At 28.8% G+C, this 15251-nt stretch overlaps 2 protein-coding genes across 3 annotated transcripts; one reads left to right on the forward strand and one right to left on the reverse strand.

The window, feature by feature from the left end:
- The first annotated feature begins 6264 nt into the window (after nucleotides 1–6264).
- LOC140174672 (uncharacterized) lies at nucleotides 6265–8555 on the forward strand. Its single transcript, XM_072200161.1, has 2 exons — nucleotides 6265–7135; nucleotides 8527–8555. Exons 1-2 carry the CDS (start codon nucleotides 6265–6267, stop codon nucleotides 8553–8555), a joined length of 900 nt encoding a protein of 299 aa, XP_072056262.1.
- LOC112706363 (heat stress transcription factor A-2) lies at nucleotides 8322–10860 on the reverse strand. 2 transcript variants are annotated; one of them, XR_003155730.3, is made up of 3 exons: nucleotides 10205–10860; nucleotides 8994–9888; nucleotides 8322–8893 (listed from the first exon to the last, which is right to left on the reverse strand). XR_003155730.3 is itself a non-coding variant. In XM_025757629.3 (3 exons), exons 1-3 carry the CDS (start codon nucleotides 10514–10516, stop codon nucleotides 8679–8681), a joined length of 1056 nt encoding a protein of 351 aa, XP_025613414.1. In that variant the 5' UTR covers nucleotides 10517–10860; the 3' UTR covers nucleotides 8322–8678. The 2 variants fall into 2 exon arrangements, 1 of the variants encoding a protein (XP_025613414.1); XM_025757629.3 differs by having other exon boundaries at nucleotides 8322–8698; nucleotides 9165–9888.
- Between the last annotated feature and the right edge of the window lie 4391 nt (nucleotides 10861–15251).

A 15251-nucleotide genomic window follows, 5' to 3' on the forward strand; every position in this document is an offset into this window, starting at 1 on the left:
TAAATTAGTATAATTATATATTATTCATTTAGTATTAATTATAATATAATTACAATAAAATAATTTAGAATAGAAAAAAATTTTATTCGTTTTAGAGAAAAAACGAAGACATGAGAGATCGATATATCACTTTTAGTAACTGGGAAAAAAATCCAATTTTAATATATTAAGTAAATAAGTAGATAGATATCAACTAATTTTAATTTTCTAAATTACTCTATATAAAAAGAGTTATTCGTGATTTAATAATTAAAGATTATAATAAATAAATAATTGTGAAAGACTTACATCGATGATATAATTCAATTGACTGAATCAAATCAATTCATTCTCAATTTCTTACTTAATGTAGTCAAATTTAATAAAGATTATATATAAATATATGTAGATATAACAAATAATAAATAGCTGAAATAAAAAATTCATCGTCAATGAAAAAAAATTAACATTATACAGAGATATAATTAACGAACTCTTCGCAATAGGAGGGAACATAAATCGATTCGACTCGAAGATCCGATTCAGATCCAAACACTAAAAATTAATTTGGTACAATTTTATTAAATTTAAAATTGGATAAAAATATTAAAAATAGATAAATTTGACTTCACTTCATTTCACGTGTATTTTATGAAAACTAAAAAAGTTATATATATTTTAAATTAATTCTAATATTATGTTATATTAATTATAAATTTATTATTTTATTTTTAATCATATTTATTAAATTAAAAAATTGATTAAAAAAGTATAAAATTAAAATTTATAGATATTCAAATTTAAATATAGATATTAATTTTTTTATAATAAATATACTTTTTTTAAATAAATATATAATAATTTTTTAACATAAAGTTTATCAAGATTCAAATTTTACTGGTCTAAATTCAATTTTAATATGATCCAAAAATAGAGTAATTTTACCGAATCTAAAATTGGATAAAAATTTAAAAAATAAACTTAATTATTATTTAAAATTGGATCCGAATTAAAGAGAAACTTGACTTCCCCTCACTCTGTATACACTCCTACCTCGTAATGTAATATAATCAATAGTAGAACATAACTTAATTCTTTTGTTCTGTTATGATCGAATAATAGAATGTCTACTTGTACATGGTTATAGCAAGGAAGAAAAAATATCACACTACGTTACAACATATTCTTTGGGGAGAACAAATATCACACTATGTTACAACATTTGTTTGTGTAGATTTAAGAATTAAAGAGAATTAAATTTATCTTTACTTTTACCTAATTAAATATTGTATCATTTTTGGCATATAATTTAACATAAAAATATATAATTTATTCTTTAAATTTAAATCTAATAATTTTTCTGAATTTATAAATATTTTGACAATTTTTATAAATAAAATCTTTTTTCTTTGTTTAGAAAAAAACAAAAAAACTAAGTCTAACAATACTAATCATATCAGCAGATATCCAACTCTTTTAAATAGAGTTGATAACACGACTTGCTGCAAGTAAGACTGAAAGTAGAATAGGTTGAGTTGCGAATATAGTAAAATTTTGGTTTATGACCAATTATTCTATCTCATCTATTTGCACCCTTGATTTATTAGTGTATCTTGTTAAAAAATTATTATACATTTATTGAAGGTAAAGGAGATGATGGAACACACATTCTCTCTTTGTCTAAACTCTTCAAGCTAATGAGAGAACCACCTTAATTCGTATTATATTATTATAACACTCTTTTATTGGTTTTTAAATGCTACTTGATATCAACTAATATATAACAAATTACACTTTGACAAATTGATAATTATGTTTGTAATTTTAATATGGACTAGATTATGATTTTATTATTTTTAATTTTAATATAAATTTAATTTTTTATTTTTTATATTACTAGTATATTACCCAGTCATTTTGGTAATCATATTCAACTAAATCAATATGGTTTAAAAATTAATAATAAAAATTTTAGTTAAAAAATAAAAATAAAATAATTTAATCTACTTAATATATTAAAATTGGGTTTTTCCCCAACTACTAAAGGTGACGTGTCGATCTCTCGTGCCTCCATTTTCCCTCCAAAACAAATAAATTTTTTTTCTATTCTAAATTATTTTATAGTAATTATATTATAATTAATACTAAATAAATAATATATAATAAGACTAATTTGGCAACATATCTTCATTATAATTATATCAAATCAATATTTAATGCACTATTAAACTACTTATCAATTATCAATTAAAAATACTTTTAATAATTTTAATGATAATAATAATATCAATAATAGTAATAATAATAATAATAAATCTTTGTTACCCGATTCATGTATATCAAATAATTTTTTAAATTATTTTATAAAAAATATCTTTAATATAATTATATTGTAATTAATATTTAATGAATAATATATAATTATACTAATTTAGAAACATATCTTTATTATAATTGTATCAAATCAAAATTTAATACATTATTAAAAAATTACCTTAATAATAGATAATTTACATATTTATTTTTGTTTTACTAAAGTCTATATATAATGTTTTTCTGTGGTACATGAATCTAAATTTGAGAGTCAATTCATCATTTTATATTTAGTGTTTTTTTTACTACTTCATAGAATAAGAATGTATTTTTCGTTTTTTATTGAAGTTGATCTTTTTAAGGTACAATTTATAATTTTTTATAATATTTTTTTATATACTCATTCTATTATATTATTCTTTTGATAATTTTTTATTTGTTGTTACTCTAAGTTATTCTTATCGTCTAATGTTCCAATTCGATTGTCTTTTGCCACAATCATTTACAATGCATCACATCCATGAAATACATCATTGAGTTGTCTTCACTGATTCGGATTCCAACTACATGGATGTAAGCGTTCAAAGAAGAGGCAATAGTCTCTACTTTATCGAAGAATGTAAGCATTCAGTTTTGCTAAACTCATGACAAATTCAGATATGCAATTTCAACGATTGGTAATATATTTAAATTTTTTTAGTTTAAGCTGTTCATGATTAGAATATTTTAACATATTTTGATTTTTTTCAGAAATTACCAGCTTTCTTTTGCATGTATGCAATGCCATTGAGAGGAATAAGAGTTAGTTTGGTTTCTCGGTGTGACAATTCTATACCTTACCGCATTGCATGGATAGCGGATGATGAAACTTATCTAACAAGAGGATGGTCTGATTTTGCACGAATTCTAAATATTAAAACTTACGATGTTATTTCAGTTGGTTGTCGTTACAAGAATGATTCTATACTATACGTGACTAAGGACTAGAATATGTTCAATATTGTTTAGGTAATTTGGTTTTACTATTAGTATTTGATTAAATTATAATTATAGAATTTTAAATTATTACCTCAATTTATATATTACGATTATTTTTTGTGGATGTGCTATTTTTAAATAATTTAATAAAATGAAGTAGTGTCAGATATTATTAAGTTTATTTTTATCCTTTATTTTTTTATTTGTATTTTCATTATATTTGACAAAAAATGAACCTACATATATTAAATCGTTGACCTAAAGACAATTTATTTGCCAATAAAAATAGATTTTATTTATAATTGGAATAAAATTTATTTTCCAACAATCGGTGGATAAAATTGAAATTACACCTGTGTCATATAATTATAATTGATTAATTGGTATAAAATGAAATTATACCCGTGCCATAAGTAATAATCTAAATAATTATATCTTAACAAAATATAATTTGAAATAATTTATAAACAATTATCTTAACAAAAATAATTATTTAATAATTAATTTAAAAATCAATGCAAAAAATAATTATTAATAATAGTATTATTAACTGGGTAAATAATATAATTTCAAATTATTACTTGAAATATAAACAATATATGAAAATCTATTGAGTAAATCAATAATTTTGCACCTTAATAATTTGACAATTATTACTCAATTAACCAGTTAATTGAATTAGTAATAACAATTTTCAATTTCAAATTTTATATATTAAGTAGTTATTAAAAACTGGGTAATAACGATTTACACGGAAAAATCATTGATAAATTCAATTAACCATATAGAAGATAATATACTAACAGTTTTAGTATATTATTTATGGCAAGCGAAATTATTTTCTCAGATTTTCTATTAAAATTGAAATTAGTAATAGTTTTAAAAAAGTTTATTAATAAAATTACTAATAGTCACATTTTTATACACAAGATATATGTTTTCTATATATTATTTAAAAAATATAATGAAACATGAATAGTGAATGAGTATGTTATTTCTTCGACTAGCTAATTAATACAAAATTGAGTATCTATTTTTTATTCGATTGAGGTCATATTCTGTTTGGTGAAAGTTTTAGTCACCTTAATTAAATCCTGTTTTTGTGCCTTAACTTATACAAGTAGTAATATGTTACATATTATTTGGTATATCTAAGTAGTTATTTCTCATAGTGGAAATGAAAAAAATCATATTAAGATTTATTGCCAAATAATTAGTGGATGAATAATAGTAGATTATATTATTTTGGAAAAGTATTTTCATTATAATTATATCAAATCAATATTTAATTATGATAAAATATGTCAATTATAATTATATCATAGAATTATAATAATTACGATATTTATGTTATATATTTTAATCATTTATGTACGTAAATAATTAGAAATCAATCAAATCAAATTATCGCAATAAATAATATGTTGTATATTATTACGGAAAATAATCCGTAGATAAAATTGAAATTACACCCGTGTCATATAATTATAATTGATTAATTGGTATAAAATGAAATTATACACGTGTCATGAGTAATAATCTAAATAATTATATCTTAACAAAATATAATTTGAAATAATTTATAAACAAGTATCTTAACAAAAATAATTATTTAATAATTGATTTAAAAATCAATGCAAAAAATAATTTTTAATAATAGTATTATTAACTGAATAAATAATATAATTTTAAATTATTACTTGAAATATAAATAATATATGAAAATCAATTGAATAAATCAATGATTTTGCACCTTAATAATTTGACAATTATTACTCAATTAACCAGTTAATTGAATTAGTAATAACAATTTCCAATTTCAAATTTTGTATATTAAGTAATTATTAAAAACTGGGTAATAACGATTTATACGGAAAAATCATTGATAAATTCAATTAACCATAAAGAAGATAATATACTAACAGTTTTAGTATATTATTTATGGCAAGGAAAATTATTTCTTCAAATTAAATTTTATATAATTATAGTAAGTCTCTATAATTAAAGCAATATAAAACTACTTCATATATAGTCATAATATTATACATATTTATATATCTCTTCTTTTATCTCTTTTTTTAAAATATTGACATATAATTAATGTGGAAAATATATAATATTAAACTGTTTTGTTATGCATATATATGAATTTGTATAATAACCCGTATAATTTATACGTATGGCATAATACATATGTCACAAAAAGATTCCATAATTTTTGAAAACCACTATTTTGTTATATGAAATTGAAATTGAAATTAAATAATTTCTATTTATATAATTTTTTCTATTAGTATCAAGTATTTTCATTAAAAATTTATATCGTTTGTAATTAGTGTGTGTATATATATAAGTCGTAATAGTCAATTGTTTCAATTATTTTGACGTTAATGCTCTTGCGAATGAACTAAGTGGGTATTTAGAAAGGCTAACTAATGAGCAAAAATTTGCATACGATCAAATAATTGGTGCTGTTAGCGGTAATATGGGTGGACTTTTCTTCTTATATGGTCAAGGTGGTTGTGGAAAAATATTCTTATGGTCAACTATATCATGCTCAATTAGGTTTAAAGGAGGTATATTTTAAATGTTGTTTCGAGTGGTATTGCTGCACTTTTGTTGCCTAATGGAAAAACTGCACATTCAAGGTTTAAAATTCCTTTGGTCATAAATGAGGATTCTTTGTGTAGCATTAAACAGGGAAGTCCTCTTGCAAGGTTAATATCCAAGGCCAAATTAATCACATGGGATGAAGCTCCAATGATAAGTAAGTATTGTTACGAAACTTTAGACAAATGCCACAGAGACATCTTAAGGTGCTTATATTCGTATAATGCTCATTTGCCATTTGGAGGTAAAGTTGTTGTTCTCGGAGGAGATTTTAGACAAATTTTACTTGTGATTCTCAGAGGCTCAAGGCAAGATATAATTCAGTATTCTATTAATTCTTCATATTTGTGGCATAACTGTAAGGTTTTGAAGCTTACAAAAAATATGAGATTGTCACTAGGTGAAAACAACAACATACAAGAACTCATAAATTTTGCAGAATGGCTACTCAAAATTGGTGATGGTTTGGCTGGTGATACAACAGATGGTGAATCAATCGTTCATATACCATCTGACATTTTGATTAATAACTGTGAGACAGCTTTGGATGACCTCATTGATTTCGTGTATCCAGATATGTTATCCAATTTATCTGTTGAAAATTATTTCAAGGATAGAGCAATTCTTGCACCAACTTTGGATTGTGTCGCTGATGTCAACAACAAGATGACTGCAGGGTTACCTGGACAAGAAAGAGTCTACTTAAGTTCAGACTCTGTGTGTGCTGAAGAGGGAAATATGGAATTTGAGTTAGATGCTTTTTCGCCGGAGATTCTAAATGGAATAAATTGTTCAGGTCTACCACCACAGAAGTTGGTTATGAAGGTTGGCGCTCCTGTTATGTTGCTGCGGAATATAGACCAAACTAATGGTTTGTGCAATGGAACGAGGATGCAAGTTAGAAGAATGGGAAATCATATGATAGAATGCAAGACTTTAACTGGTAACAAAGCTGAAAGTATTGTTCTTATCCCAAGACTGAATCTAATTCCAAATAATGAAACATTGTCGGTCAGGTTTCAAAGAAGACAATTCCCAATTATCATGTCATTTGCAATGAGAATAAATAATTTCCAGAGACAAACTCTTTCAAAAGTTAGAATTTACCTTCCAAGGCCAGTTTTCACCCATGATCAATTGTATGTTGCGTTATCAAGGATAACGAGTAAAGATGGTCTGCGAGTGCTATTGCAAGATCATGGACACTTGGAAGATAACTGCACGATGAATGTGTTATATAGAGAAGTTTTTGATAGTATATAATAAAAAGGTAATAACAAAATGTCTTACTAATCTATTTATTTATTAAAATTTATTACTATCACTTAAAAAAATTTAGAAATTCTAGGAACTAATAGATGAATTCTTATTGTACATTAATAGTTTGAGAATATTAAAATTATCATTAAAATTCGTATAATTTTATTCTCTCGACAAACAATTTTATAATTACGTTAGTCATATAATTTATATACAAACATTGATACGGTATTGTTTCATGTATATATTTTGCAGGTATCAAAGAATAGCATTGAATTGTTATTCAGTAGATTTAAATTATTTACTATTTATTACAAAACTTTCTGCATTAAAATTCTCTATTAATTTATTCTTCATTTTGAGCTGATTTTGATATTTTCTTACTTCACAGTAAACCAACATATAAAACTTTGTTGGTAGATTTAAGTATTCTAGATTATTTATGGTCATATTGAGTATATATGCCTTATTTATTGAAAAAAGTAGATTAAATAACTATTTTATAGTTAATACAATTAATACTATATTAAGAAAAGAAAAACAACGCATACAAGTTATTTTTTTATTAATTAAATTATTATAATTAAAATAAAATTTAACATAACAACTTAAAATTATAATTTTAATATTATTACGTGCATAGCACGGGTGATTAAACTTATTTAATTATAAAAATAACTTATTTGAGGGGTTTCAAACTCTAAATCATAATGGATTAAATTTTAAAGAGATTTTAAATCTGCTTATAGCAATAAAATAATGTCCAAATTCTATGATATTTATTATCAATTGAATAATATAACACATCCAAATTTTTTTATGATCAAAATCTAATCAAATTAAATAATAAAATTTAAAATAATATTAAATATAACTAATTTTTATTATGTTAGACCAATTTAATTAAATTTAACTTAGAAAAAAAAAACTTCAATGTGTACCATCATTCTTATCAATTATTCAATCCTAAGGGAAACTACTCTTTATTTATTTTATTTTATGATTGGCTTTTTTTATTTTTTTTATGATAAGGGAAATGAACTGGGCTTTTTTTTTGGTCGGACAAATTTTTGGCCTTTGTTATGCTCAACCCGAAGCCGGAGTATGTATCAACTGAAAGAATCATGGGCCTTCTTTTATTTTAGGGTCTCTAGGAAAACAGATGGAAGAAATTCTCAACGTAATAAATGGTCTAACCTCACTCTTACTTACTGTTTCAAGCTCTATCTTGGGCCCCAATACAATAGAAAAAAACACATCACAAACAAGACTCAATCCAAGTCCAAAACAAATAATAATAAAAAAAAGACTCAATAGTCAGTAGTCTTTCCCCCAAGAAAAAGCTTGAAATTGGTCGTCTAATGACTAATGCCTTATTTATTACAGGATTGGATTTACATGACACCATGCCATAGGCAAAGAAATGTTAACTAATGTTGAACTGTACAATAATCAAGAATAATTGAGGATAATAATCCAGCAGATTCAATATTACTTTTCATTTTCGTCTTCCAATCTCCATCACAATCCCCTTGAAATTATCTTCTTCTCAAGTTGCCTGCAAAAAGCACAATCTAGTTACAGTCGCAAACATGGAAATTGAAATTGAAATTAAGAACAATTAGCTAGATGAACGAAATATTTGAGATATTCACAGACACTTAGCAAGTTTGAATTAATAGAAGGATACAGAACAAAGAGCACAATATTATGTGTTGGCCTCTTTCAACAACTACCAAGCCTTCCCCCCTTGCTGCACACAAAAACGACATCATGCATCTCTTCATCAATCAATCAATTAATGAATGAAACCATTATCAATAACTATCTACAGAAAATAATTTAAGGCATACCACCACCACCAACATGTTAATTTTGCAATGGGAAACTAGTTGCATGCAGAGGCCAACCCGAGACAACAAATAATACTACTACAAATAATTCTACAACCACTTATTTTTATGGATTAGAGGCAAGAAAACCCATATGATCCACAAGTTTCTGCAAGTCTTCAGACCAATCACCAGTGTTTGTTGCAGCCAAATCTTCAAGATTTTGGTGTGGGTAATCACCAATGACAACTTCATCCTCCGGATTCCCACCAACTAAATCCTCACTAAGCAAATCTTCCCATATATTCTCACTGGTAGCAGCAGCAGCAGCAGCAGTAGGCTCCTTCATTTCACTGCTTGATTCATTATCGCAAGCACTTGACAAAAGTGTCTCTATCTCACACCCAATACTCGTCAATTCCTCTTGCTCTTCAACAGCAACAGGATCCTCTTGCAGATTCTCCACACTTGCGGTAGCAGTTATTCTCCTCTTCCTGCTCATCTCAAAACCCTGTAATTCTCTGTTCTGAAGAGAAAGGTTATGAATGAAAGACTGGTTGTGGAGTGCTTTGGCCAGGAAAGTCATCATCTGAGTTTGTTTCTTCTCTGTGACTTGCAACCTTGACTCCATTGAACAAATCCGCTCCCTTGAGTTGTGCTGTTGCTGCCTCAGCTTCACGATCTCCGCCATTAACACCGTCCTATCCCTTCTCAGCCTCTCTATCTCACCTTCCAAACCAAACTCACCTAACTCAACACAACTTCCTCCTCCTCCTCCTTCTCCATGCTGGATCGTGTTCGTTGACGACTGCGTCACATTCCTCCTCCTCTTTATCGTCCTCAACAAGTGCTTCTGCCCTGCCAAGAACCCCTCGTTCGCAAATTCCCATCGATCAGGATCCACTTTCCTAAACCCCTGCATCCATTAGAGTCAGACACACAAAACAAAAGAGAGAATCGCGGAATCGAAGAGAATAGAAGCTGAGTAACACGGGATGTATTAGAATATCATAATTAGAAATAAAATTAGTAAAATATCAAAGAAAATTAAAAAAAAATTAATATAATTTATTAAGATATTATTTCATAACGAACTCTCGATCTATATGTTGATAAAAAATCTTATAATCAAAAATAAAAAATATGAATAACAAAAATAATATTTTTTTAAATAATTTTTCATTTCTTTCCTAAATTTTTGGTATCATTATAACAAAGGAAAAGGGACTTACGTAAGTGTTGAGTTGGCGAACGAAGCTGGAGAAGTTGTTGTGCTTGAAGTAACGAGGCAAGATCGTGGTGGAGAATCTGTGCGAGTCCCACACAACGAAGCTGTTGCGAGCTCTGCTCCAAGAAACAATGGAGTCGGTGGAAGGATCCTCCACCACTTCGAAGGTCTTCGTCAGAAACGGTGGTGGTCCCACATCGTGCAACCCTTCCATGGGTTGCGGTGACACGCTTGATGAAGAAGATGAACCACCTGGTCCGCTCCCACACAAAACCACAGTCTCCTCTTCCTCCTTCACTCTCATTCTTCCCGCCATTTAATTTACCTGCTTCTGTAACTGTTTCTTGATTTATTTAAAGGTTGTTAGTGGGATTCAGTTCAGTTAGTGAATTCGTTGGGGTTTCTAGTTTGGCAAATAAGCTACTTAAGGCGGTGGACGAGGTAGGAAGATTCTAGAAAGGAAAGGGAACTAGGGAAGTTGGTAGTAGTGTTTAGTTTCTTCGGAAGATTGTAACTTGTAAGAACTTTCTGCCACGTGTCACTCTCCAGTGAGCAACAGATATTTAGCCAAAAGTTCTGGAAAGTTCTCAAGTAATTCGCACCCCCATCTACTCCAAATTTAAGAGTGACGCGTGTAACCAAATTTTGACTAGTTAGCGTTTTCGCTTTCTTGAATTTGGTTTTGGAATTTGTGACTTGTCAAGAATTTGGTCCACACAAGAAGAAAAATATCTTGGATCGCTTTAAACCTTTTTCGAGGTTCATGTACGACTCAAATATTTTAAGATACAGCATACATACGACTTTAACAAATCTAATCCGCTTCACAACATCTGTCCTTATAAAAGTGGAACACACGTCTCGCATAATTTGGTGTTCAATTTGTTAGCTCAAAAGGCAAAACACATGCCCATGTCTGTCTGAGAATGCTGAACACTAGATCAACCATAAAAATAGGAATTTTATTTTGTGCAAGAAAATTCACTTATGGCTTGTGAATGACTTGGTCCAACTTCCAACCGAGTGATAGGGTACATAGCTAGACTAGCCACTAACTTGAGAAGGGCTTACTTTGTAGTAAATACCCATTCTGTTTTTTTTTTTCTTAGAAATAAGATAAAAGAGTTGGATTTCATTACACAAAAGTCCAAGTACATGAAGCTAATAACTTGGCAAGACAGCAGTGCGCAAGAATTCAACAAATTAAGGTGGATGTTGCTTGGGGCTCTGCCGAAAAAGATCCTCGTGATCCTGATATGCTATCTCATTTTCCAAAAAAAAAAAAAACGTGTACTGATGTAATGATGTTTGACTTGTTAAAGGGATGTTTGGTTTTATGAATAATGGTTTAGAGGGTTAATAGTTAAATTAGTCTCTAAAGATGGAATATTTTTTAAATTTGTTTTTAAAATATTTTTTAATTAAATTGGTCTTTTAAAAATTACGAATTAATAATATTTGTCCTTTCACAATTCTATTAATAATTTTTGTTAATAATTAATGTGGTAGAATATTAATTGATAACATACATAATATCTAATATGTCAAATTGAATGCTGGTTAAATATGCTTATGAAAATATATCAATTTAGTCATTAAGTTATTGTTGGTCGAATATTTTTTTGACCGACTGAATTGATTAAATGATTGAATCGAGGATAGGAGAATCGATGACAAGGGTTTTGATTCATTCGAAGTTGTCGAAGGATGAAGTCAACAGATTGAAAGATCGATATCGAGGGCAAACTATGTGAAAGTGGCAGTTACTTAGGTCTGCATTTGGCGGGAACAATTACCCTGTGATTGTTTAGAAATGATATTTGGCAGCGTAGGAATGATCAAACTAACCTATAAATAGACAAGGCTTGGAAGGAATAAGGGTTGGAATTCTTCTTCAAAATACATTCTTGCATTCTCATATCCCCAGCAATTTTCTGAGTTTGCTTAGAGCTTCATTTTCTTTAGAGTTTCTTCCACATTTTTACATTTCTTTTACATTTTTCCTGCAAATTTACTTTTATTTCGCAAAGTTTTCTTTCTTTTTCTCTTTTAATGTTTCTGCATTATATTTAAATTCAAATTCCTTTGATCACGTCGAAGGCGTTTTATTGCTTGTTTTAAATTTAAAGTCATTTACCTTGTTTTCTATATTCTTTTCGTTCTAGAACCTTTTTAATTTTACTTTTCATTTTAAGTTTTTTTTTCCTTGTTTGTCCAAAAACCAAAATCTTTGGTACACAATTGAAAACTAGTACTCATAAAGAGGAGTAGGTTTCGCTCACAGATAGTAGATATCAAACCAACCACGATTTGCTAAAAATTGGCATAATAAAATGCTACGCCGATGAGACAGTTTTAAAAAAAGTGTGCCAAAAGATTTTTTTGTAATGATTAGTTTATACAACTTCGAAGTGAAAGGGTTATAAATATGGCCGATGAGATTTCGAATACTAATGTTGGGTCTTCTACAAATGATAACGTTCCTATAGTAGTTGCACAAACTTCTACATAATTGATGTCACATACAGAGGATAATATTCAGAACCCAGGTAATGGGTTTGGGGATAATACGACAGTTAATAATCCTCCTGTTGGGAATAATGGTCATACCCACGCCCACAAATTTCTTCAACGCAATCGCAACTGCCAGTAACTGCAGGTTGGCCTCCTTTTGGCCTTCCTCCTGGTTATACCCCACCTATGAGTGGTTTTGTGCCTCCAATTAGGTTTGGTAGTACACCAGGAGCGGTTAATAATCAACCACCTCTATACCATCCTGAGTTTGTTCGCGATTGTCAGGTGAGATCAACATCGAATAATCTTAGTTCGATGGCTGTATTTCGACAGCATATTGATGAGAGTTATCATGATCTAGTCAATTTGTTGACCCAACAGATGACAACAATTTATGATGGATGATTATGAGACAAAATTCAAGCGTTTGGCTAGACAAGTTGAACGAATTGCTCAGATTGTCGATTATGATGAAGGTGATAATCAAAATATAGAGGTAAACCCTGAAGATGTAAGAAATAATCCTAGAGATATGAATGATAATGTGAATCTCGATGAGAATATCCCTCATATAGTTCGACGCGATTAGAACATTGATGATGTGTTGGCTATGATCCGTGTTAATCAATGAGGTGAATGTTATCAAGTAACTAGGATCGTTGAAGACGTTCTTAATAGAGTCGGTATCAATGTGAGTTTTATGAATTCGACCATATTTTATTTCTGCATTCCCTGCTGTTGTGCATATGGCAGAGGTGCCAAAGAGTGTGAAAACTCCAAAATAATAACAAAATTTGTAGAAAAAATTGGAGAATCCATTACTGAGAATATTGCTCGATACATGATCGAGTTAAATAATTTAGCAAATAATGAAAATTTAAAAATAAATTTTTTTCCTTCTTCTTTAACGAAGAATACTTTTACTTGATTTTCAAATTTAAGACCTAATTCAATTGTTACTTGGGCACAGTTGGAAGGTGCTTTTCATGCTCAATTCTATAAGGGTGAATTGAATGTAACAATTACTGATCTTGTGGCTTTGAAGCATGATGATGGTGAGTCAATTAATGACTTCATGATTCGATTTAACAATGTTCGAAGTCGATGTTATATTTTCTCTTCTTGAAAGTGAGGTAGTAAAATTAGCAACTATATGAGATTAGAATTTTATATACGTCAAAAGTTACTAAATATACACATACCTGATCTAGCTCATTTAGCTGAAAGAGTTCAACAAGTAGAATTTCTTCAGAAAAAAAGAAGTGTTTAAAAGTGAAAGAAAGTATAAAAATAAACCTTTTGCTCGAAATGAAAACGTTTCATACATTGAAATGGGCCTTCAAGTGAAGAATTCGATTTTGAATTTTCTGAAGTTGATTTGGATTAATTAAAGAAAGGACCACCTTATGTTTGTTCTTTGCTTAAGAAAATTGTAAATGTTGATAAATCCAGTGATTCAAAATATAACAGTGAAAAAAGTATAGTTTTGAAATTTTAAAATTGGAACAGATATTTGATGTGTTACCTAAAGATAAACAATTGGTTTTACCAAAAGGCAAGACATTGCTTTCGATTAAAGATTTGAAAGGAAAACCTTATTACAAATTTCATCAAGCAATTAACCATCCGATTAATAATTGTGTCCGTTTTGGAGATTTGAACCAAGACGCCATTATCGAAGGAAGGCTAAAGTTCGATGATGGCAAAAAGGAGATGAAGTTTGATGATGACAAAAAGGAAATAAAGGTCGATACTGATTCCTTCGATGTTGGAGCAAATTTTGCTGAACCTTATTTTTTAGGCATAAACATGGCTGGCGTTACATCCTAAGAGTTTGATTCAGCTTAAGGGGATTTTAAAGGAAATGTTCAACTAGTGTACCTTGGGTTAGGCAAAGGATTGTTGGAATTTCAAATGCATCGTAAATTAAAAGATTGAGATGTATCCTTATGTCCTCAATGCAATGTTGTATTTGATGTTGAAGCTGCAACTATTTTTGAAAAGGAAAGAATGAAAAAAGAATTGGCACACAAAGAGGAGTAGGTTTATCAGAGGCATTCCTCTCGACGACAGAAGGGGCAAAGTTCTCGAAATCCTTAAGAGAATTTTTTCACCTTCCCTTTCTTGGTCGCAAGCATTAGGAGTCCAATGAATTAAGAATTGCCATGAGTTTTTTGATCGAGAAGTACAATAGTATCGACAATTCCAATCACAAAGAGGTTATCAAGGATTTAATCGGGGTCATTACCCGTATCCTAGAGGAAAGGCAAGAGAAAATCAAGGAGGAAGATATTTTCACCGAATGTCATCTGAGAAACCATCAATTTCTATGGATAAGGGGCCAACACTTTCTATCCACACAAGAGTGGTTTTTCCATCTGATGGAGAAACTTGTCCTAAGGGAATACCTCCTCCAACAAAGGTTGATAAAGGAAAAGCTGTTGAAGTTGCTCCTGTCAAATCTTATGAGAAGGATGCTGACCTCGATGAAGAGTATTTTGACGAGGGTAATGAGGAAACGGTTAGCACAATCTCCA

Source organism: Arachis hypogaea, chromosome 8, assembly GCF_003086295.3.
Source record: "Arachis hypogaea cultivar Tifrunner chromosome 8, arahy.Tifrunner.gnm2.J5K5, whole genome shotgun sequence".
NCBI classification, from domain to species: Eukaryota; Viridiplantae; Streptophyta; class Magnoliopsida; order Fabales; family Fabaceae; genus Arachis; species Arachis hypogaea.

Coding starts and splice junctions, on each gene's coding strand:
- LOC140174672 (XM_072200161.1), top strand. CDS start 6,265: ATGAGATTGTCACTAGGTGAAAACAACAACATACAAGAACTCATAAAT. Junction 7,136..8,526: donor ATATAGAGAAGTTTTTGATA/GTATATAATAAA, acceptor TATTTATTACAG/GATTGGATTTACATGACACC.
- LOC112706363 (XM_025757629.3), bottom strand. CDS start 10,516: ATGGCGGGAAGAATGAGAGTGAAGGAGGAAGAGGAGACTGTGGTTTTG. Junction 9,889..10,204: donor TTCGCCAACTCAACACTTAC/GTAAGTCCCTTT, acceptor TAATGGATGCAG/GGGTTTAGGAAAGTGGATCC. Junction 8,699..9,164: donor TTTGGCTGCAACAAACACTG/GTGATTGGTCTG, acceptor TGCTTTTTGCAG/GCAACTTGAGAAGAAGATAA.